At 44.6% G+C, this 23,637-nt stretch overlaps 1 protein-coding gene across 1 annotated transcript in view; it reads right to left on the reverse strand.

Annotated features, from left to right (window-relative positions):
• Window positions 1-23,637, reverse strand: part of MAP4K4 (mitogen-activated protein kinase kinase kinase kinase 4) — a 165,656-nt gene that overhangs the window by 73,798 nt on the left and 68,221 nt on the right. The window contains exon 2 of the mRNA XM_009276123.2: window positions 14,422-14,478. Within this exon, the coding sequence (XP_009274398.1) occupies window positions 14,422-14,436 (15 nt within the window). The 5' untranslated portion in view covers window positions 14,437-14,478. The remainder of the gene's footprint in view (window positions 1-14,421; window positions 14,479-23,637) is intronic.

Here is a 23,637-nt window from a genome sequence, read left to right on the forward strand (position 1 = left end):
GTCTTTTTTTTTTTTTTTTTTGCCAACTCTCCCCAAATCGGCTCCATCTGTAGTCTCCGAGCATCTGGGGGTTTCTGCCAAAGTGATCAGTAGCAAAGAGCTAGCATTTGTCTTTGAATCGCAGCCATTATGTGCTCCAGAGTTCCCACACCACGGAGAGAAATCGGAGGCGTTCGCAATTCTCCCTGGGCTAACGCCGAGCCGCCAATCCAAAGCACAAGGGATGACGGCAGTGCATGTGCGCTGCTGCATATAAAGGCAAGGCACTGTGGAAAAAAAGGACATTGCTGCTTTTCATGACCTATAAAACTTCCTCACTGAAAGCAGGCTTGGCTGAGGGCAACTCTCCAACTCATTGGCAAACCTCTTCAAAGCAAGACATCCAGCTAAGGTTGTCTTTCAGACAATACAGCCCTTATTCCCTCACGCTTTTGGTTCGTGAGTAGACACTTTTCCCCAGGAGCCGTAGCGCGTACAGCCGTGCAACAGTCACAACCCAGTTTTGGCCACCTCTCCCCAGCGCTGACACTGCGGCAGTGGCCTGGAGAGCGGGCATGTTCCCACGCACACCGACAAGCTGCACATCCTCTTCCCTTCGGGGAAGTGGAGGACCCCGCAAAACCCTTTATCTGCTGTTAGCTGCCCACCAGCCCTACTCGCCCCACACCTGGAGGGCCGGGTAAGTCCCTGTTTTACCATTCACCTTGAATGATGATTAAAAACAGCAGGTTAAAAAGGAAAAAAAAATAATGATGAAAAAAGTTCTCTGAATGGAAGATGCAAAAAACCACTGAACACCAGTAAGCTCCTACTAGCATAACTCAAAAGTCTCTGTGATGTTGCTGTGTACCAGGTTTCAGAAGAAACTTCTGGCTCTTGACATCATGTGGAAGGGAAGCAGGTTTCTTGCTCTGAAGCCCTCTAGTGATGGCCAAAAGCACAGCAGTCACACAAGTGCTCGCTTTGAGTGCAACCAGGAGGAAAAATTTAGACAAACCCTTGCACAAGAGATACTGCTCATCAGCCACGCCAGCTCAAGATAGCCATGTCTCAAGGAGCACCTAACAGCTCGTGGAGCCTTGCTAAGCAGAGTGTGAGACTGTTTATCCACACTCTAAGTAGCTATTTGTCCCCCAAAGGCTGATAAATATAGGTATTTTGTGAACAATCATGGACAGGCATCAAAAACCCAAAACAGGCATCAATCCATCATGAACTGTTCTTAATTAAGACCCAGAAAAAAAAAGTGTGTAAAATTCACAAGAATGTAGGCTTGATACTAAATGTCTTCCCCCCCCCCCCGGACTCAGGCACAATCTCTGCTGTCCACCGAATACACAGCTCCTGAACAAGAGTTTCCAATTCATCCCATGCATTATCGAGCTGCAGAGAAGACCAGTAACCAGTACATCTTCAGAAATCCAACTTTTTGATCTATATTGTGCCTTAGCAATAGGCACAATCTCTGCTGTCCACCGAATACACAGCTCCTGAACAAGAGTTTCCACAACTATATTCATCCCATGCATTATCGAGCTGCAGAGAAGACCAGTAGCAGAAACATCTTCATTTTTTTTCTAAGAAAAATTCCTATTAACTGCCAGCCAGTCTTCATCCCCCTCTGGATCCAGCACTGCCTCAGGAATGATACTGTGTCAGAAGATCTTTCCTATGAAACTACAACACTCTGCCCAAACACACTGATTTGCATTCTTCTGCTTTATCAACCAGCTGTATGAAATTCACCTATTACAGAACTAGCTATATATTTTTTATATCTCAAAGTGGCAAATCATTAGATGCATCATATGCAACAATGTTAAAATGAGCATTGTTTCCCACAGTAAAGTCTACTCTAACACCTTATATATCTTAAGACCACTCTATCGCCAAAGAAACTGCTGATTTAAATCATACCTAACTAATATCTGGAGGAAGAAAGAGCGATAGCCAGTGAATTAGCAATGGTACCACACAAGCATACACAGCAAGGGCAGGCTGGGCTTTTGATTCCGGACTTCACTTAAAACAAACAGATGTCATGCAGAGGTAGATCTACTTTGGCTACCTGGATTAGCACACTAAAGTGTTGTTTTCTTTTGCCATTCACTAACCAAAGCACCATTAAACTCAGGATTAACAAGGTTCTTTCCCTGCAAATACGGGGCATGGACCAAAATGGGGTTCACCTAAGCCAGTCTCCCACGGGTCACCAGATCAGAGGCAGCTGGCATCACACATCCTCAGCACAGGTTTTTTGGCTCCACCACTGGAACTGAGCTTGCCACCCAGCAATTATTTGCTCTGACATTATCCTGAACACTGGAATTCAGAATCACAATAAGTGTTATGGAAATGATCCAAAGCAGAAAGTGAAGTAATTTCTGAGGCAAGCAAACAGACTAAAAATAGGCTGCTGCACAGTGGAAAGAATCAGAGGGTGGGGGAATCCCTGCAGAAGACCTTTACACTCTGTTCTTTATTCCTAAATCTGCAGGTGTGGAGCACTACAAACAGCCCCTCAGTGGCCGTCGCAGGTGGCCGAGGAAGATGCGGCCAGGCTGTCGGAAAGGCATCGCAGCTGGCTTTCCTCCCGGGTTCAGGCTGCAAAGGGATGGCTGCGGGGGTGCGGTTCCCCAGGCAGCCTCACGGCTGTAACCCTGAGGAGATGCTGCTGACGCTGCTGCTGGCGGGCAGCTCCCGGCCGTCGTCTCTCCCACTCCCTGCTCTGCCTCGACCCCACTCTCACCCACCCCACAGCCAGCTTTTGCTGGGGCGAAAACAGTAGAAAGCTAATCTGTATTAAAAAAAAAAAAAAAAAAAAAAAAAAAGAAAATACTTCTTTGCCAGTGGAGCTCTCTGTAGGATGGGACCAGATAGATGCTGGTACAAGGGAAGCTGGGAAAGGAGGAAAAGAGAGGCAAGGCTGGCCCTGCAGTAGCAGCCAGACATCAAATTGGCTTTGCTGTATTGTAAAACCACATCTCGAGGGAGACGTAAATAGAAAATGGGGAAAACCCATAGACACCTATGTCAGGAGGAAGCACTGCTATCACAACAGGATGCCATCCGAACACTTACAAATAGAAAATGTAACTGTTCCTCCTTTCTTTCCTACCAGTGGGAGAAATCCTTTCCTAAATTTACATGTGTGTTTGTGTACATTTGTAGGCATGGGAAAGAGAATGAGTTTGCATTTACGTGAAGATCCATCCATTTTTACAAGAACAGTGCAAACTCTTAACAATTTGTGTTGCAAATCAAGACTAGGCTAGGTACATTTCCCAAACTCTTTCAACCAGAATTGAGGAGCATCAGCAATTCTGAAATACGAACCAACTTCACCCTCAGGGACCCGAATTTGAACGGAGACTTTTTTGCTGACACAGACCCCTCTGATCTATAAATCAGTGCAGCTCTATCATTTTATAATTGACTCAAGGCTTTACATTTAAACAAATTGTTGCAAAGTGGTGTAGCAAGAGAGATAAAAAGAAAAATTCAGAGTGAAAAACGACTGACATTTATAGAAACAGGTTTGTCTCACAGGCTCAAAGAGAGGAAACACCAGTAAATGCTAGAGAAAAGGCTGCTGAGGTAAAACATGCAAGAGACAAATAAAACCCTCCTTAATGGTGCTGCCTTTGCATCACTGTTTCCACAGCAGTGACTCACGGCTGCCTGGCCGCCCGCAGCCCCGGCTGGGAGGACAGGTTAGCACAGGGCGAGCCAAGCAGCCAGCCAGCCATCGGGATGCTCGCTCTCCCTGTTGCCTGTGGTCTCTTTGCCCAATTACATTTCCATTCGGTAAGATATTCCACATAAGAAACCAATTTTCAGGAACCACGGACACTCTCCTTTCTTGGTCTCGCACACAGAGCCAAGGTGCTTTGCCAGGCCGGTAACAGTTATCTGAAGGTCCGTGGGCTGCTCCATTTACACTAGGATTTCCACTTACTTTTCCACTAACTCTAGAAGCAAACAGTAAAATTCAGTTCAAGAAGAAGGAGCTACAGCAGAAAATATCCCTGCTTTAGTGAAACACTGCAGAAACACCTCATACATCAACCGACATGCAAAAAACCTGAAAGTTCATTTCTGAAACTGACCTCTCCACTAGGCAGAGAGAAAAACATCTGTGAAGGCCCCCATCATCCTGCAAAACTAGGTGCAAAAGAGAGCAGGCTGTTGAACTCTCACCATGCCTTTTGCACCAGTGATGTGCTGGGTAAAGAAACTACCATTTTACCTGGTGAACATGAGGCAAAACACAACAGCAATGTGCTCTCCACACAGGAACAGTAGCTGCTTCTGCAGCTAACTCGCTCACTTCTCGCAGACACCCCTTTCAGATCAAAACGTTTGAGAAATAAAGCCTGACATGAAGAAAATCAACAAGGAATCATCAGAACAAAAAGATGCCTCCTTGGCCAGACTCCCACCGTTCTATTCCTGCTTGAAGCAGGGTCTTACTAAGACAGCAAGGACAGACAGGAGAGCAAAACTAAACCGTGTGTTTATTATGAAGCACCAATTTTTGCAATGTAATGACAACGCCTTTGCACTTCTATTTAGCAGTAGAAAATGTTCTCCACCAGAGAGGCTACGCAAAGCACGCTCAGTGGGCTTTAATCCCTTTCAGATTAAACCTATCTAGAGGAATGTACACAGGCCCCTTGTTGGAAAGGACTTGAGACGTTTCTAGGCTCATGAGACAAACAGCATCTTCTCCTACATTGATCAACTGAACTAGTTTGCACAGCATCTTCATGGCTCTTTTAACACTTAGCTCAGCTGTGTGCTTCCCATTGCATATTTATGGTCAGGCATAGGGGGAGAAGAACACTTTCCTGTTAGGCACAAGGCGAGCGTTCATCGTGGTTACAAGTCAGCTTAGAGTACAATGAATTCCCAGGTCCTTGCGCATTAGCACTTGCTGCCATAATCTCTAGTTTTAGGAGCTGGGCTTTAAGACTGTATTTTAGCCAACAACTCCCTACACAATCACTCAAACTGCACCTTGCAAAAGGAGCACTGTCGAGGGACTTACAGCAAACATTTTTGTCTCGTTAAATGTTGGAGAATAACTGCTATTTTATATTTATATATACACATACGCACATGTTAAGAAAGAGGGGGAAAGAGATCACGCAGGATAATCTCAAATGTACAATACTATTTGTGGACCCGTAAACTAAAGAAAGAACCAGAGGGAGATTTTAAAATGCTTAAAAGTAGTTTGCATGTGCTACCCTGCACACAGTCTTATAGCTGCAGCACTCACTTGAAAACCAAGCATCGGAACTTTTTCTTTTTTTTTTTTTTAAAAAAAAAAGAATTTATTTCCCCCTCCCTGGTTTCTTCAAAACAGGGGCCCATGGTTTACTGCAAAACAGTGGCCAGCTGACTGATAACGGACAGTGGCTAAGGTCTGCCTACCATTCCATTCCCAAAGGCTATAAATTTCAGCCTCTCTCTTCTCCGCACAGCCTGGCCTGCCTCACATAAGTTGTCAGGACTTCGTATCTTTGGAATTTCTCCTCCTCATTAAACTTGGCTGAAGTTGGCCAGCAGACCCAAAAGGTATTTGGTGGAGAAGAAGGCAGGACACCTATCTCCTCCTCCTGGTTTACTGCAAAACAGTGGCCAGCTGACTGATAACGGACAGTGGCTAAGGTCTGCCTACCATTCCCAAAGCAGAGGCTATAAATTTCAGCCTCTCTCTTCTCCGCACAGCCTGCCAGTTTTCACATAAGTTGTCAGGACTTCGTATCTTTGGAATTTCTCCTCCTCATTAAACTTGGCTGAAGTTGGCCAGCAGACCCAAAAGGTATTTGGTGGAGAAGAAGGCAGGACACACGCACTATCACCGAGAAGCCTCACTTCCTTAGGAAGTCAAGATAAAAATATGGAATGTCGCAGCAAAAACAGGAGGAGCCCATAGGCAGGTGTGGTTTATGAAACTACAATTAAACACAGTCAAGAAAGATTACATTTCAAGCAGATATATCCCCTTTAATATAAACAGCAAATTAATTCTCCTGTCTTTGATCCTAATGCCCAAGCCAGATTTTAAAGTGCACCTCTGAAAGACAGCAGCTCACAGTGGACCTGGGATCAATCTCTTGCTTGCCTATTCAGGCAGAAGGAATATGCCGCAGACCTGGGTTCAGCCTAGATACTTGTTAAAATGAAAGCACAATGCTCTGTCACAATCCTCATTGGTTTTACTCTGCCCAAACTGGCAAGAGCACACATGCTCTAACACTGTATTGACAGGGTTGCCTTGTTTTCCTTGAGTAGACAATACGGCTGATTCACCAGGGGTAAATTAAGCTGTGCTGTGTGTCTGACAGAAATGATACAAAATGCAGCCCCGTACTTTTTGCTATTATCTGCACACAAAACATTTCTGTTTCCCATTAGAACTCAAATCTCCTCAGACAGCTCGAACAAACTGAGCTCAGCACTCGGGAAGGCAGCGGCGAAATGCCCATGTCGAGGCCACCTGCACGAACTCTTCCCTCGGCTCGGAAGAAATGTTCCATCACTAGAACTTGCACAGGCTATTATTGCTCAAATTCATGTCAGTGCAGGTATGACCGGTAGGTTAAATATCACAGTTGTGAAAGAATTCGCATGCTACCCACACTGAGCCTTCACCACTGCTAATATTAAGGTCCAGATTTCCCTAACATAGACAGATGCTAGCAGTCATTCATATACATATGAAATCACGTTGTCATTAGTGACTTCCTTGTCAACGCTAACAGCAGGTCTCCAGATGACTGCAGGTACCAAGCCTAAGGACTGAAGAAAAATAGGCACAGGATTATGGTTAAATGCATGAGTACTGCCCACTTGGACTGATAAACAGTGCCCAAAAGCTGGAATTCAAGCACCTGTCCTACTCATTACAACAATGGTAACAGACGTCAGTAGCTCACGTAGATGACTTATCCTTTCCTTCTGAGTGTGTCAATGCAGTTGCACCATCAGACCAAAGGAAAGAAATTTTTAAAGAAAAAGTCCAGACTTGTCCAAAGAGCTCAAGACTTGCAGAGAAATCTTAACACGCAATCCTGCCCTTCCACCAGTGGAAGTCAGCTGTAGCCTACACAGCCTTCTAGTTTCCATTATGCTCCAGTACTAAACATGTGCTCTCACATACTGACGAGCAGCAACAGATCTCAGTGCCACAGCTGAGGACTATATCCTGAGCATCATCTGTTGTGCTACAGCAGAGCGTTATCTGGTTCTCTTACAGCCAGGTAGGCAAAATTTTAAAGCTGTCTCCCTAAAACAAGGAGATTCTTCTGCGCTCCAAACTACAGCAAAGTTCCCTTTACGTGGCCATAAATTCAGTTTGTGTAATCTAAACTACATTACAATTTACAGAGCACTGGTGAAACGTTTTCTGCTAGACAGGACAAAATCCTTGCACATCAGACCTGGCATAAGCATACAGATGAGGAGAAGGCAGAGGCAACACAGCTTTCTTTTCACTTTCTTAACAGTGATCCACGATCAACCTTGAGTATGAAGCCATCTCCTGGCCTCAGCTGAAAAGCCATGCAACAGGAATACTACTAAACAAGCACCACGAAGCCTTCACAGTCAAAGCTCTTTTGTTGTTGACAGATAATAGATGCTGGTGAGGCAGCAATGGTGCCCTCAAGGATCTTCATGGCAAAAGGAAAACATCTGTTTCTTCCAGCCTTGAAACAGTCAGGTTGCAAAACAAGCATGTTAAAATATATAGAGCGGTATACCCGCAAGGACAGCTGACGATAGGCTGTGCATGCAGTCTTTCACTCAGGTGGAAATCCTGCATTAAGAAGAAACCGTATGCTGAAAAAAGCAGATAGAGAAACAAACATGCAGGAATGTTTTACACCTTTTCCTCTCTCCGTTGCCAATTTTTCCCCCAACCACACAGTATCAGTGCGAATTGCTCTTTGCTGGGACACAGCAACGCAGAGCCTTTGTGCTCGATACCAGCTCTCTCTAGTCAATCCATGTTGCGTATCATTTCCCAAGCTGCTTGATAACAGCCACGGCTTTCTGCCCCGACCTCAAGCTGCATGTGGAGCTCCCTGTTCAACCTCCCTCTTGCAGCCGCACCAAACCTGACATCCTCCCCTTCCCAAATAAGCCTCTCCAGCTCGACAGTCTTGCTAACCACGCCAGGACTCAGATGAAAAGAGTGAAAGTTTCCCCTTTATCCAAACTGGTGCCAGCACTGCTCCAGGAAAGTTTCTTGGATCACGTCCAAAAATCACAGATCTGACTTAAGCACGGTGTCAGATGTATTTGCCTTGCTGGGAGATAAAGTCACTGCTCCTTGTATGACTGTAAGGACAAAAGGCTCTCCAGAGTTAAATGTCGCTCTCCTCTGTTAGGACTATGAGCTGGCAGGCTAAGCACTGCTCTGCCACCCAAGGACAGGGGTGTTGCAACATGTCTGACACCGTGAGACCCCCTGCAAGGCCCTATGCACAGCCCTCACCCTGAAGACGGGCAGGACCACCTCTGCCCGACCTGAACAGGGGTCTCACAAAAAAACAGGCAGCACAGAGCTGACAGGGGCTGCAGCAGAGCCCGGTCCCACATAGATGTCAGCCAGCACCGCAGACCCTGCCAGCACTGCAGGGCTGAGCCTCCCGGCATCAGAGCTGTGGTAAAGCACGGCGAAGAAATGTGCCAAGCTGCTGGGCGAGAGCATGCAGCAGAGGTAGGTGCAGGATCTCAAGCTAAGGAGGGAAACAGTCAATTATACAAATGCTCTGCAGCTCAAAAAAGGCTGCCCTGCTGGCTGCAAGACTATTGTAGCTCTTTTTGACCTCCTCCCAAACCAGACATTACAGCTCAAGGGACCACTCTGTCCAGCTCTGTTCTCCTCTGAACTGTAATAGAAAGTTCCCAGCAGCCTTTTTTTTTGCCTTTTTTTTTTACCTAATCCCTGGAAGAGATCAGAGGTTAATCAGCTTCAAGAGACTGGACAGCAGGGCTGTCCACATTGTAAATACCTTTCCTATTTATTCCTTTTCCACAGAACCATTCTTTGTTTTGCCAGGTAACTGTTTAACCAAAGACTACAAAATTTTGTACAGACTAGTAGTAAGCAACCTCACATTTGAGGGACAAGCAAGCAGGGTGCCAGTACTCCCTATGGGAACAATCTGGATTTTTAGGTCCCTGATCCATTTTCCCCAATTCATATCAAGAGGAAGGGACATGGCAAAGGCTTTTGGTAACTCTACCGGCTTCAGGTTTGCTTTGACTAACTTTGCAGTAAGTACAGCCATGGACTGGTATATAAGTACTTTATCAGGCAGCTGCACTAAGCCAGGTAAAGCCAGGTAAAACAGTGCATTCATGTATCCACACTAAAAGGCCAGCCCATATTCAGCTTCTCCAGGCTGGCTTGACCCCGTTCTGTTGCACAGTGCCGTGCGGATCTGCATTTCCCAGTCTTCTAGAGTGTGGCATCACATTTTTAGTTTTTTTCCCCTCCAAGCAGATCAAAATCCACAGACCATCTTTGGGTTTTCATGAAAAAAAACCACGCATAAAAGTTAGGGCAAACTTTTAGTGTTTATTATTTTTGTTTTTCCCTCATTTTGTCTGCCTGCATGTGTGGGAACAGACACACGTTTTTATTTATCTGCAGTCTTTCTGCAGACGGCTTTTGGGATGTCTTACGGACGATGGATAGATCATCCACATGATCACAGTTTATAACACCACGTAGGCCATAAGATATAGACTCACAGAATCAAAGCGATTTGCCTACTGCAACAGAAAAAAGCAGTCAGCAGAGTCGGGAAGATGGCAATGAATAATGTGGGTAACCTTTCCTGTCTAAGTACGGGAGATGTGCCACGTCTCTGCAGGCCTGGAGGTTTTGGTTTGGGGTTGTTAATTTTTCTGCAGAGCATGTACAGAAAGGGCAAGACAGGCAAGCGCTAAAAGCAATCCAGCTTCTTTCATAAATCAGCAGGATACAGTATCCAGTTGTTTACTTAGCATAATTTTACACAGACTAGACTGGACAAGTCATGAAACACTGGGCACAAGAGCTGAGAAATGCTGCTATTAAAAAGGCATGCGGAAAACTTTCCCAAGGGATGCCAAGAGTGTGTGTGGGAAGAGGTAGGAGGAAGAAGCAGCAGCGTCAGGGGTTATAACAAACAGAAAAGAAGCGATTGTGTTTTTCCCTCAAAATCAGTTACTAAACCTTTCAAAGAGAAAAACATCGCTGGAAGGGGAACACAGGACTAACACTGGAAACAACTGTGCAGCTGCAAAGAAAGCCTCCAAAAGAGTTAAGCAGAGTCAAGCCATCTGTTTAGGGTGTAATGCAAGTTAACAGCTTAGATGCAGGCAGATTTGCCAAGTAAGGTTTGCTAAGGTTTTAAATGTTATTTGCTTCACAAGAAAATGGATTCTTCTAACTAAACAATGACTGCCAAATCTTACAGCGTACTTGTGTTGCATCTGATAACATCAGTCATGGCTCACTTGGTATGCTACAGTGCTGCACACCAGTAAGCAGCAAGGAGCTCATGGAAACCTAACAGCACGGTCAGTGAGTGGAAGGGGTCAACATGGACTGAACACCACCTTCTCCAAAACAATGCCCCAAAAGGAAGAGAGACCCTACAATACAAAGATTAAAGACAGACTACAGGAATCTCTCAAATAATGCCTCCCCCTACAACACGCGTGCAGCCTGAGATTCATCCTACATATGTACATTTTGGAAAATAATTTTTAAAGTGTGTATACGCTGATAGTTCGTATTGTTCCCCTTTTACGGTCATTGGGCTCATTCCAACAACAGAATAGCTTTCAGTGGATGAGGACTGGTGGGTTTTTGTTTTTATTTGCTCTACGCTCCAGTGCAATTTTTTCACCCTACATGTGCTTGCTCTAGCTTCACCCTCAGAAAGTGAAAATAGGACCTACATATGCACCATTCTGTAGGAAGACTTATAAATCTTTACATCTTACAGATCCTTTAGTGCTTGCTTTAGTGCTGTAGATCTAAAGATCTATAAAGATCCATACAGTCTTCTAAGTCTTTTCTTAATTTGTTTAGAGAGGAGGAAAGTGGAAGAGACGGGCAAGTTTTATGCACATCAACACCCCCCCAACGTTTCAGGCAGCAGTACTAACGCATCATAATATATTCAAAGATCAAGCTGATATCTTCAGCCCACCTCCTCTTTTCTCATCCTTACCACCATTCTTTTCAAAATTAAAATCTGAAGAGAAAACCACAAGAAAAGCTGAGAAGGATGAAGAGCATTTCCACAGCACCATGTACATTACAGAGCCGTAATGCTTCTTCCAACGTCTCTAGTCGGAGGTTGTACTACCTTGTTTTCTTCATGCCAACCGAAACTTTTTAAGGAAAGCCTTCACCCTGACTTAGACATCCCTCCTGTTCGGGTGATCAAAGCTTTGCAGCCCAGAACTGATGTAACCTCGCTGATCCTGAGCAACGTGTGAATTGCAGAATTGGGGCCTTGAAAACTGAAAATTTGGGGTGTGCCCACAGAGCGTGCCAAGACATTAGGCTTTCTAATTTGTTAAGCATTTGGCAAAGCAAGCACTGGATCAGAGGTATCCCAGAAGAAAGAAAGTCAGTCTTGTGTCTGCTCTCAATGCAGGTTAGACAAAATAATCCTCCACGGCACTGCTTGTATTTAAGCAGAAAGGCGTAACACTGCCAGTAAAACATGCACAGAGGCACAAATCACCTAGAGCTTCAGTAGCTGCTCATCAAAAAAATCCCAATTTCAGTTTTGTGGAAGTTTCCACTCAAGCCTCTTTCCCCATGGGCATGGACACAGTTAGTGTTACCATTAGCCTACAAGAGCAGTTCATCTAACTGTAGCTCTTGAAGCAGGTGGAGAAGGTAAATTTGAGGCTGTGGTTCCTTCAGCATTTCTTTCAGGGCAGTGCTGAGGGTAGCAGTCACTGCCCCCTCTGTCCCTACGTTCTCTCCTCCCACCGTCCCCGTAAGCTGTGGTGAGCTAAAACCAGGATGGAGCTGCACAGTCCACCAGCAAAAGGAGGTGTTCATGAAGCCATCCCTTGAGGAACTGAAGCCATGGCTTGATGATATGGCCATCTCTGGCAGCAATGTCAATTTGAGCTACTGCCCCTTCTCCCCCACAGCCATCAGCAGCTCTTTTCCAATCTCATGCCACCTTCTTCATAGCGACAGCACAACTGTTTGTAATGTCATGTGCTAAACTAGATCAACGAACCGATTCAGGTTATAAATAGCTGGGGGAAAGAGAGGAGTGAGGGTATTTTTAACCTCGAACCAGGTCCTGTTCACTGATCCAGGTCACCATCTGGCCCCGGGGCAGTTGTGCCGGCACAAGTGTTGGGAGACAGGCGAGGAACCAGCAAGCAAGAGTGGACGGGAATATCCTACAGCCACATGTGCCACTGAGAAAACGGTACATGCAATGGCATCACCCATGCCTGGTGTTAGCAACAGTATCATCCACGCCTGGTGTTAAAAAGTGGAGCTGACTTAGCACGACTTGGAAGAATTTACACCACATTTTTAGCCTAGCCTCCGCAGGCTCATTACTTTGAAGTAAAAACACATGAGCTCCACTGGGAGGAATGACAACACTTTTAAGCTGCATGGGGCTAACGTCTCCGAACTCCTCCCTGTGACTGCCCTTCATCCCCTAAAAAAGCATGAGCTTGTGAGATAAAAGATAGACAGTGCCAATATACAACTAGTGTTTCAAAACCAGCCAAAAATTACAGAAAGTTTCAAAATACAAGCCATCTCCCGCAACATGAGCTCAGCCATACTACAGACAGCATTTTTCAATTGTTTTCCTTTTGCTGTGCAACCTCTCCATTACAACTGTTAGTGATTAATATATGCTATTAAAAACAGAGGGAGTGTGCAGTACAGCCAGTCTTAACGTTATGGAAGAAGCCTTTGTCGTGCACAGTCCAGCAAGCTGTCCTGTGTAAAACCACTGCACAAATGGAAATGTTTGCTGTGCAAAGAACATTCACTGCATGTCGACGCACCTTTGTTCTTCTCTGGTTTGTCTGCTTGTTAACTGCAGCAAAATAGCACTGCCTCCTCACGAAGGCAGCCTTTAAAAATCTCCAGCTGAAAATTGATTTTTATCAGGCCATCTTCCAAAGCAAGAATGTCTAGCTCTTGGCAGACACAACAGCTTAAGTTAGAGAGCTGCAGTCACACTGCCCATCGATCACAAGGAGATTTAGAGATATGACTGAAGTCCTATCAGTTGACCTAACCCTGCCTTCTTGTTTTCCTCCCTCTCCTGCCTGTTTACCCATTACACCCCAGCCACTTGCCTAGGAGCTTGTGTCCAAGGCCATTTTTACTTGCTGGTGCCTATACACACACCAAAATATAAAACATTGCAGCAACACCCTTGCAGGAGTTTTTCTTAATATAACCAGCTTGCCAAAGACTCCCTGCTTTGTACAACGCACACGCGTTAATATAATTTTTCCCCTATATTTTTCACCTATATAAGATCGAGGAGTTCAGAAAAATAAGATGCTTGGTTTGAAGAGGCACAACCTCTCTTCAGAAGTGCCATATCATTCAATGATCTCATTCGATTTTAAATCTGAAGCTGTTGTGTTAATTTGCGGATGTAACTCTATAAAACACAAATGGAATCAACAGGGAAAAACCCATGCTTTTCCTGATCTGTTTTGAAGACTTAATTTAAACCGATTGCTTTTTGAACAGCATAAACTGCAAGATATCTAAGGATTTAAATATGGGCATATATTTTTTATTTCTTTGGCTGGGTTAATTTCCCATCTAAAGCTCCACAGTAAATCCCCCTGGGTCAGTTACAACTACTACTTTACACTGCTGAATTCTGCCAGCAATCTGCTCATCGTTCCTGCAGATGTTTCTACTTTCAGGCTTCTGGGAACTTCATTGGACCCATTTCCTTTGAATAAACGTATACCCTTTTTAGGCTGCAAATGTACCAGGGAGACTACTGTCCTCTACGTCAAGCAGCCTCCTCACCTTCTTTTTAGGTAAAAGCAAGATGCTACATTTAAGAGAAAAACGTGGGAAGCAGGGAATGTGGCTTTTTTCCCCTCTCCTGAGAAATTTCTGAAAAGGGTGTGCTGTGCATGCTCATACGTCCTGGGACCAGCCAAAGCAATTTGTGAAGGCCAGAGGCCCTGCACACAAGCACACAGAAATCTCGTAAAGGGCAGATGGGCTCGAGAGGTCAGGTCCTGCAAACAGAAAGCAAACATTCACATGCAAAGACCATGCCCTTCAACATAAATACAAGGTAAGCCATATGCCATCTCTCATTATTAAATTTTACCCATATTGCTAATGAAGCAGAACGTTCCTCTACTCACCTCTGTAACGTCCATGACTTTGATGGCTGCCAGCTGACCCGTTTTGACATGCCGACCCTGAAGAAGAGAGAGAACCATCAGCACCAGCGTCTCACCCATCCCTTCAGCATACACAGAGCAAAACATTTGGACGAGAGCTCCAGACACTGGTTTTACCCAACTGTGCTGGACCCTTCTCTTCTGATACTTCATATGAAAAACAACAAATACTCTAGGTGACTAAAAAAAAAAAAGTTTCTTTTAAAAATATTCTTACACAAATCTTAGAACCCATTTCTTTTTCTTCACATTAAAAGGATGATTATCAAGATTAAGCACAGACAGATTACATTCACAGCTTCCCTTCTGTTTACTTTAGCAAAGTTCATAGTCGGCAATAATAGTTTATTAACATGCCAGAATAGTTAAACTCCACGTATTGCATATTTTATTTCTATGCACCAGTGCCTGGTACCTGGGTGATATTTTACTGGGTAAATGCAAGCACACTTTGGGGGTTGCAAAAGGACATTTCTCTTTGTTTTGGTCTTCACTAGTAAAAAAAAGTGAGCTTTCTTCAAGTCATGCATCAGACCTGCAATAGCTCTCTTCATCTGTCTCACAATAGCTAGACAAGAACAAGACGTCGTCTCCCTTCAGCTACACTACCATAAGGGTACAGTTTCTCAGTACAGCTGGAGCTGAATTAACAGATCCCAGCTCCTGCAGCAGGGAGCTCCTACCCTTCCTTCCCCTGCCTCCCTCCAGCCTCCTGTCACATATTTCTCCCAGGAGCACTAAGCTTGTTCTGGCACTCATCGGATCATATGATAAGCTGATTGAGATCACTAAAATGGCAGAAAGTTAACACAGAAGAAGCAAACTGCGGGCTGGGGCGGGGGATTGCAGATCAGGATATTAAACTGGTTTACTCTGCAGTCAGAGCAGAGCCAGAGCTGGCAGGAGGCGGATCGCACGGCTGGAGGCAGGCAGCACGACGGGCCCCTCCAGCCGTGGAGGGCTGTAACTCGCCTCAGCTGACTTCTGACAAAACCCCTTTTTTCCCCAGTATATTTTTACAGGAGGTGGGGCTGTATCAATGAGCTGTTCTATATTTTTTTTCTAAATAGGCACTTAGAAATGGTTCTAGTATTAGCGTTTTCCAGCTCTCCGCTTAACACCCAGCAGTCTGCCCCGAGACTTCCCGTCAAACAGCCTGGTCTCCTAATGCCTTCCCAAGCATCATCCCCAAAGGCTCTCCTCGGAATCAGTCAAGCTCTCCAGCAAGAGGTATGCCCTCTACACTTCTTCACTTTTATCACAAATAATGACAAAAAACACAATAAAACATTTTACTAAAGTCGCAGTTCCTTTACCTTTCTCCTCACCAATTTCTAAGTTTCCCAGGCAGAAACCTATACATAGCACCCACTATAGCAGATGGACATCAATAGTGCATTTTTTTCCTGGACTAACTTCTTAACCTCTTTATAGATTCTTTTGAGACTGGCACCCCAGAACTGAAGCACCCCAAACCACTAGTCTCTTTGGAGAAATCTTGACCCCTTCACACCCTACGATGTCCTCCATGGAGGTAATGGCCAGGCGTTGCTGGTGCATTAGAAAGGACTCTGATGAAATGCTGCGGAATTCACAGCCTCCACTTTCTTTTACAACTTGTATTGTGCTGTGCTCTCCCCTTAGTAACCAATCCACATGCTTTCTATAAATAAATTACTGTACTTAGGCTTCTGCCGGCTCTGTAAACTCTCTTTATTACATGAGTTTCTTTTTACAGCTTGGTCTCAAGCTGGTTTGGATTTTGAAACAAAGTTAGTGTCGTAACATGCGAGCAACGGCCAAGACTGACCTCACCTCGACCTCACTACTTCTTGAACCAAAGCCTTTCAGCAAGCCCTGGAGAGATGCAACTCCAATTTCCCACCCTGGACCTCTACCTGTGGTCTTCTCCTCAAGACTTACCATCCCACCAAGGGAGGAGGGGAAAATCTTTTACACCGAGGTGGAAAAATGTCTCCTCTCAGCTCTGCCCCTATTTTCCACGGTTCTGTGGAAAGAACTAAAAGGCCCAAGGACGTGGGGAAGCACAGTTTGAGGTACGAAAAGAATATGCTAAAGATAAGAGAGGAACAAGGACATCTCAGAGGAAAAAAGCTCACAACACTAAGAAGGACTGAGGAAGAAGAAACTTTAAAAAACAGTGAAATACGGTTCACCAATCATTCTGCAGCAAAGCAGGGAGGCTAAAATGGTGGCAGAACATACTCCAAGAAGAAAAAGTGGCACACACAAGAGCAAAGCAGCAAGACATCCATGGGATGCCACATATTTTATGGGAAGTTTGCTCTATTTGTCTTTTTTAAATCTACAAACTACTGGTGGGCTTGCTATTTCCAGAGAGAAGCCTGAAATTTCCCAGGGCTCAGTTTCACAGCTTTTCTCAAGACGCTGTTCCTCCCTGTGAGACTGGCCCACTAGGGATGACTAACGTGCACCAGCCCAACTGTGCTTCCCCTGCACCTTTACAGGATCCTGCAGGTGCCTCCACTAGTCCCTATCAAAAGCTGGGCCGCGACAGCTACAGCAGAGCACAGCGATTGCTCGTGGTTCGTTTCGCTGTTTCTGCAGCGGGGATGGGAAAAGCTTCTCCATAACCCTCCTAAGGGACTGGAAAGCAAGGGAACTGCAGACTGTGGGAAGTGTGGGCTGCTCGGTATCCCAGGCCAAATTTAAACCCTGGTCATTTCAGAGTATTGTTAAAATTACTCCAAATACCCTTTTCATAATGTATGGAGCACTCATATTCTAAGCATCTACAACATGTAGGGGGGGGGGGTGCGTGACATTGATTTATATGAGAGAAGTAGAAGGACATTTTGAAGCCACATTCTTTTCATTAAAAACATTCTTAGAGGGAGGGGAAAAGCAAACATTACAAGCACAACATATAAGCAGAGTTTTTGTTTGTTTGTTTATCTGCTTAACAGCTCTGTTCAAGAACAGACTTGTCAAACTATTAGCATGCTGGTATTTTTTTGCTTTTTGTTTGTGTTTATCTGCTTAACAGCTCTGTTCAAGAACAGACTTGTCAAACTATTAGCATGCTGGTATAATTGCAACATGAAAAGGCTAAGCATTCCTGTTTCGGAAACTGAAACTGAGATTTTCATAGCCAGCTTTTGCTTTGGAAAAATTTGTCTGCATTAATAATAATAATAATAATAATAATAATAATAATATCGCAAAGTGGTTGAATGCAACAGAAGAAGTGCAGAAGTCATAGATGGGAGAAACCCTCTGAACTCAATCTCCTGGATTAAAATTTATTCAACTCCCAGGGCACTTCATAAACGTGGTAACCATTAAGGCCACATCCAGACACCATCTCAGCAACACCACCGGCTAACACTCCAGCGGGACAGCATTTTTCTTGCAGGAGGAGGCCCCATTTTTAGTGCTGTCTGGAGTCATGGTCCCTTGGGGCATCCCAGGCTCCCCCATCCCCTGGGCACAGGGCGCGCGGAGGTTCTTGCAGCTTTGTTTCTCCCAGCAAATTGCCGGCAATTACTATCCCAGTATCTGAAAGACGCCACAAGATTGCAAAACGCGACCCATGCTAACTGAAAACAGCAGTTTCTTAAAATATCGCTAGATACCAAATATCAGAGGCTGGGGATCACAGGATAACTGTCCCCTGGCCAGAAAGTGAAGTACGGATATGAAATATGCAACGAAGATGACAGCAACCTAGATGCATCTTGTTAAGCGTAAGATGACTGTCTCCAGAGCCAACGGACTGAGGAGGCTGCAGAGGTTGTGCTGCATAGCAGCAACAGGTAGCAGAGGCTACATCATCCCAGGAGCGAGAGTTTGCCCCTTACTACGTCTCGGGGAGGGGGCCACGACAAAATGTCAGCACTGTCAGCTGAGCCTGGCTCCCACCCCCACGGAAAAGAGCCCACCAACACATTTCCTTCATTTAGACCACATTAAGATGTTTATCGACCAAAATTTCCAAACTCCTTGTCATTTCTTACACATCCTCCCCACCTTTCTTTCCCTCTTTTCATGAGGGAAGTTCATACTAAAGCACTTGTTTATCCTCCCAAGGAAGTAATGTAAGAATATTTTTAAGACCACCACTGCACCATTCTATTTTTAAATGGCCTGTTAGGATGAGCAAGTCAATGGAGTTGAGCCTGCTGACCCCACATCTTGTCCCGTTTCTTTTCATGCAGATGACAGAAAGTTCATTTACATATGGAGGGTTTTAAAATACAGCTCTTCTCATCAACACAGCAACACTGCAGCATTTAACTCGATCTTAAACTGAATCCACTACTTAAGCATATTCCCAGTCATGTCTGATAGCAATATGCTGTTTATTTCTCATCTCAGTGGGCTTTATGCATGTTGAAAAGCAGAGGGGACAAGGGGAATCCTTGGTAGACTGCCAAGATCTGCAGAACATTATAAATTTCAAGCCTACCCACACTCTCCAAGTCAGTTAATACACCTACTTCTTGCCTCTTTCTTCCTCTGCACTCATTATTACTGCAAAATTTTTGTTTTGGAAAGGTTCAAAGGCAAGTGGTGTTATGTGCTGTTTTTCGTGGTGCTTTTTTTCCCCCTAAGATGCCTTAATGTTTTCAAAGAACTATGCAAATTAAATGCAAAAGAAATCCTATCAGCTCATTTACCTCCTACCCGCTCCTAATTATCCAAGATATGTATTCCACAGTAACGCAACTCTCCTACTAACACAGTTTCCGGCCTGTGCATTAATGTGCCTTTTGGGGGGACTGTACCTGGAAGCTTGCTCCCCAGCTAAATGGCATGGAAGTAGAATATGGGGCACCATCACACATTAAGGAAAGAAGGCAGCACGCGTTGACTCATGACTTGCAAGCTTGGATTATCCTGTGCACTGTACAAAATTAAGTCTTTGGAAAACTTCTCCAACCTCCCAGTATCCTATGCTGACAGTTGTGGAAAGAAGAGCAACTAAGTTGGAAAAAAATCTACTAATTCACATTTCAGTTGCTACAACGTACACAGAAGCAGCAGGCTAGATTTAAACATGCTATCAAGTGAAAACTCACCACAGTACCACCTCTTAGTAGTGCTGTACAATGCCCCCATGCCAAAATTAACTTTTCAATTTGCTTCTCATTTAGTTGACTCTAAATTCCTACCAGCCTGAGGCAATAGGCCATGGAGCAATACTCTGCTATTAGGTTGCACACACCACTGCAATAAATGATACCTTATTATTCCAATCCATGTCTACCATCAGCTCTTTTTGTCACTCACCAACACAGAAAGTTGCAGACCAACCAACTTTGCTTTGCGAATACTTGGACTCTTTACAAGACGTTTCTTCCCACTCCCCGGAAAGACTAGGTTTACCCTGTGAAACGCGATGGGAGTAATGCTTGTGGAGGAAACAGAACATGCGTTTTTGACAGGCAAAAAGACAGAATGGCACGAAGTGAAAGCAACTTCCCCAGTTAAAAACAAATAATAAAATATAAAATGTTCTTAAGCAAAAGGTCTACTAGTTGCATTCGTAGCCAAAATAATGCTGTTCCTACTGATACAGCGTTCTGTAAGCTGAATAATCATAGGCTCCAGCAATGGAGATAAACATCCCTTTTTTACAAATTTATCTGGCATGGAAGCTCCTTCTAGAATAAAAATCAGCAAACAACCTCAGTACAAAAGCCTGGCAAATCACTGCAGAAATGCATGAGAAGAAAAAAAGGCCAATATCAATGTTCTTTCTTCCTGTTAGATGATTTCTAAACCCAAACCAACCAGAAGCTATTAAAGACTCCCACTGTTTAAGTCAAAGACAGGACAAGGTTCTGTGTTTTCCCTCTGTTTAACTCTTGACATCAAATGCCTGGAAAGCAAAACAGAAAACAACATACTCTCTATCCTGCTTTAGATATCCACAGGATCACTAGCTGTCTATTGAAGAAATAATCATGACAATTTACTCATGCATAGTACTGCATTCTGGGAAGTATGAAAGACGCACAGTTATTATCAGTCCTGTACTTCCAGGGACAGAGTGTAAAGATGTTACCCGCTAGTAAGGAAAAAGAGAGTCCTATGCACTGATTTTTCACTTCGATTGCTAGTTCTGTGGTAGTTTCCCACTCCAAAAAAATCCCACTCCAAAAGATGCTGGATATACATTACCCAGAGGCATTTCCTTCTCCCAAACAGCTCATTGCCTAAATAGGAAAAAGGAAAGAAAAGAAAAAAAAAAAAAGATAGTGGGAAAACCATGGCAGAGAGCCACAATCAAACTTTCCCAGGATCACAACAGGTCAACGGCAGAGCTCAGAGTTACAATGCATCTCTGCTTACTCTCAGCACCCCGGCTGCTGGATCAAGCTTTGCTGCTCTGTAGGTGACCACCCAGAGCTTCCTGCCCCAGATTTGATGCTTCTCCTACAGGGACACTTCAGCTAACCAGCTTGAGGCCCCAGCCTGGAAAAGCCATCCTCAAGGTCATCGTCCCATCCTTCCAGCCACCACCAGGCTATGTCCAGATCTAATGACCTTCACTAAACACACTATCACCCGTTTTCTCTTATAATGGAGTCCCCACCCTCAGCCCTCTCCAAAAAGAGAAGAGCTGCCTCTAACCTTATTATTGCTTGTACTTCTTTCTGGTTTTAAACTTACTTAGGTAACTCAGTTGGGACATTACTGAAAGACATCAAAAAAACCCCTCAAACTAAAACAAAAGAAAGGAATGAAACCAGAGTAGAGGCATACCTCCTACACGGACACAGTTGGCTCAGAGTACATTTGGCTTCCTCTGGAACCATCAGCTAAGATCTGCTGTGTCCAGCTCTCATTCAAATCAGTTCTTCACCCTACCTTAACGGCTTTACCAGTCACTAAATCCACCCCTCGTAACACTGATTTGTCTCTTCGGACCCCCTGCAACACTCTCTTTTATGCAGAACAATTTCTTTCTGGCAACTATAATTAAAAACAAGCCAGATGGAGAACATCAAGAGAAGAATTTAGACCAAAATGGTAAAACATGTGCTTGTAGATACAAAATTACATGGGCTACAGATACAGATGATTTCTCATTTTACACCTCAGCAGCCACTTTCATCACCAAAAACTCTCTGTTGGATCTCAGCCACCGACTGAAGGAGAGACAGGCCCGGTTTGGTGGCATGGCCATAGCAAGTCCCTGCAGCAGGGCCAGCGTTAGTCAGGTTGAAGGGGACCACCGCAGGTCCCAGAGCAAGCCCTGTGCTCGCCAGGTGCCACCCCACCATCACAACCACCTGGTGCCACTTCAGAGAGACATCGTGCACCATGCACTGCTTCTACCCCAGACCAAGCGCAGCCCAAACTGACCCACCAGGGTCTCTGCGTGAGCGGATGGGGGCTTCGAAACAACGCAGGCGCCTCCTTAGCTGAGCGATACGGCAGATAAAGGGAGGCAGAGTCTCCAGATCGCTTCTCCAGAGTGACATCGAAATAAGGCTGGATGAAAAGAGCTGCAGAGCTGCAAGCAGCTCCGTAACCAACATCAACCAAGAAACAGGCGACGGCCACCCCAGGCAGTGAGGGGACAGTGTCCCTCACGGGGCGGCACCCAGCAGGCACAGACAGCATGCATTTGGCTACGCCGCTTCAGGGGCCTGGCTGCCCGAGGCATCGTCCCACAACGTCCACCAGCCTCCCTCCCAGCAAGCACCGGGAGGGGTATTAAATAGAAATCAACTTCTTTAATTTCGGGTACGCTAAACAGATGGGCAAATTATTTCGGAAGATTCAAAACCTCATTGTAAATATAAAAGACGTGGTGGGAAGGGAAAGGATGGGAAAAGGGAGAACGATTGGCTCCACTGCTTTTATTTCCCTTTTTAATACGTTTTGGGGTTTGCTGTTGTTGATTCAGCCCGCTGGACAAGGAGGAGCCCAACGTACGCACTGCCACATTCGGCCAACCCCTCCGAGAGTCCCGCTTTTTGTCTAGCTGCACCATAAGATGCTAACACACACACACACACCGTGCGGGGAGGATCTGAAGCTATCATTGGACAGCTTAATATTAATGGGGGGCAAGGGGAAGGAGAACTATTTTCATTTATACCATCCCAGTGGAACAATACAGCCAAGCAGAGCAGGGAAGCCAGGCTGAGTAATGAGTTTTAGTTCAACATGGTTAAAATGAAAGATTTCACATCTTCAACCTTTAAAAAATTCCAGAACATTAGCAGTAAGGGAGAAAAGTTAATGAACTCCTAAATATACATTTTTTTATATATACATTAAAAAAAAAATTAAATTCCAATCCAACTGTCAATACTCCTCCAGTGCTACAACACACAACAAAGAAGGGCTGGAACTGTGTGGTTTAGGGCTTTTCGCTTTTCTTACTGAGGGCAGACACTGCTTCGCATCTCTTTATTTAGCCATTACAAACATCATCAGTGTCACTTCCAGTTAGTCACATCTCCTCGCCATTATGGACTAGGGAGCTATAATTTACTAGGCAGCAACTGCTGAAACTAAAATGCATCTTCTAGGGCACCAGATATGCTGGGGGAGTACTACAAGAGAAGGCATTCTTCAAAAGAACGGGGACCATGTTTTATACTGTGACCCCATACGTAAGAGCAAATTAAGAAATATTTTACCAACTTGTTTGCAAGATGCAAAACACACACTTAGCCTAAAGTTATATGTATTTTAATTAAACAAGGACTTGCACCAGAAGGCTCTTTCCAGCATTTTTATCTTCTGATACCCTGCCAAGTACATCTGTGATTCTAAAGCAAAAAAAGAAAAAAAAAAAGCACCTTGTCCTTGAGAAACTGGCACGTGGCCAGTGAGTGATCTGTAAACAGCTTTGTGTCCACACAAACTATTTTCAAATACTCAGGCAGTATTTTCAGACCTCAAACTACTTCTGCTTCGTCAGCACGGGAGCCTGACTCAGAAATCCAAGCCTGTACTAACAACCCTTTCTGTACCAGACTTGCCAACAACAAAACCCCAACCTCAGAGGTCGCTGGGCCCTTTATTTATTTATTTAGCAAAAGGAGGACCAAAATGAACACAATTTCCTCTCGGTTGCTACCTGGGTAGTATTTAAGTTGCATTCCCAAAGCCTGTGGCCACTGTGTTTATTATTTGAAAGGGCCACACGACAGAAAAGCCATTATGCAA

Source organism: Aptenodytes forsteri, unplaced genomic scaffold (genome assembly GCF_000699145.1).
Source record: "Aptenodytes forsteri isolate BGI_AS27 unplaced genomic scaffold, ASM69914v1 Scaffold96, whole genome shotgun sequence".
NCBI lineage: Eukaryota > Metazoa > Chordata > Aves > Sphenisciformes > Spheniscidae > Aptenodytes > Aptenodytes forsteri.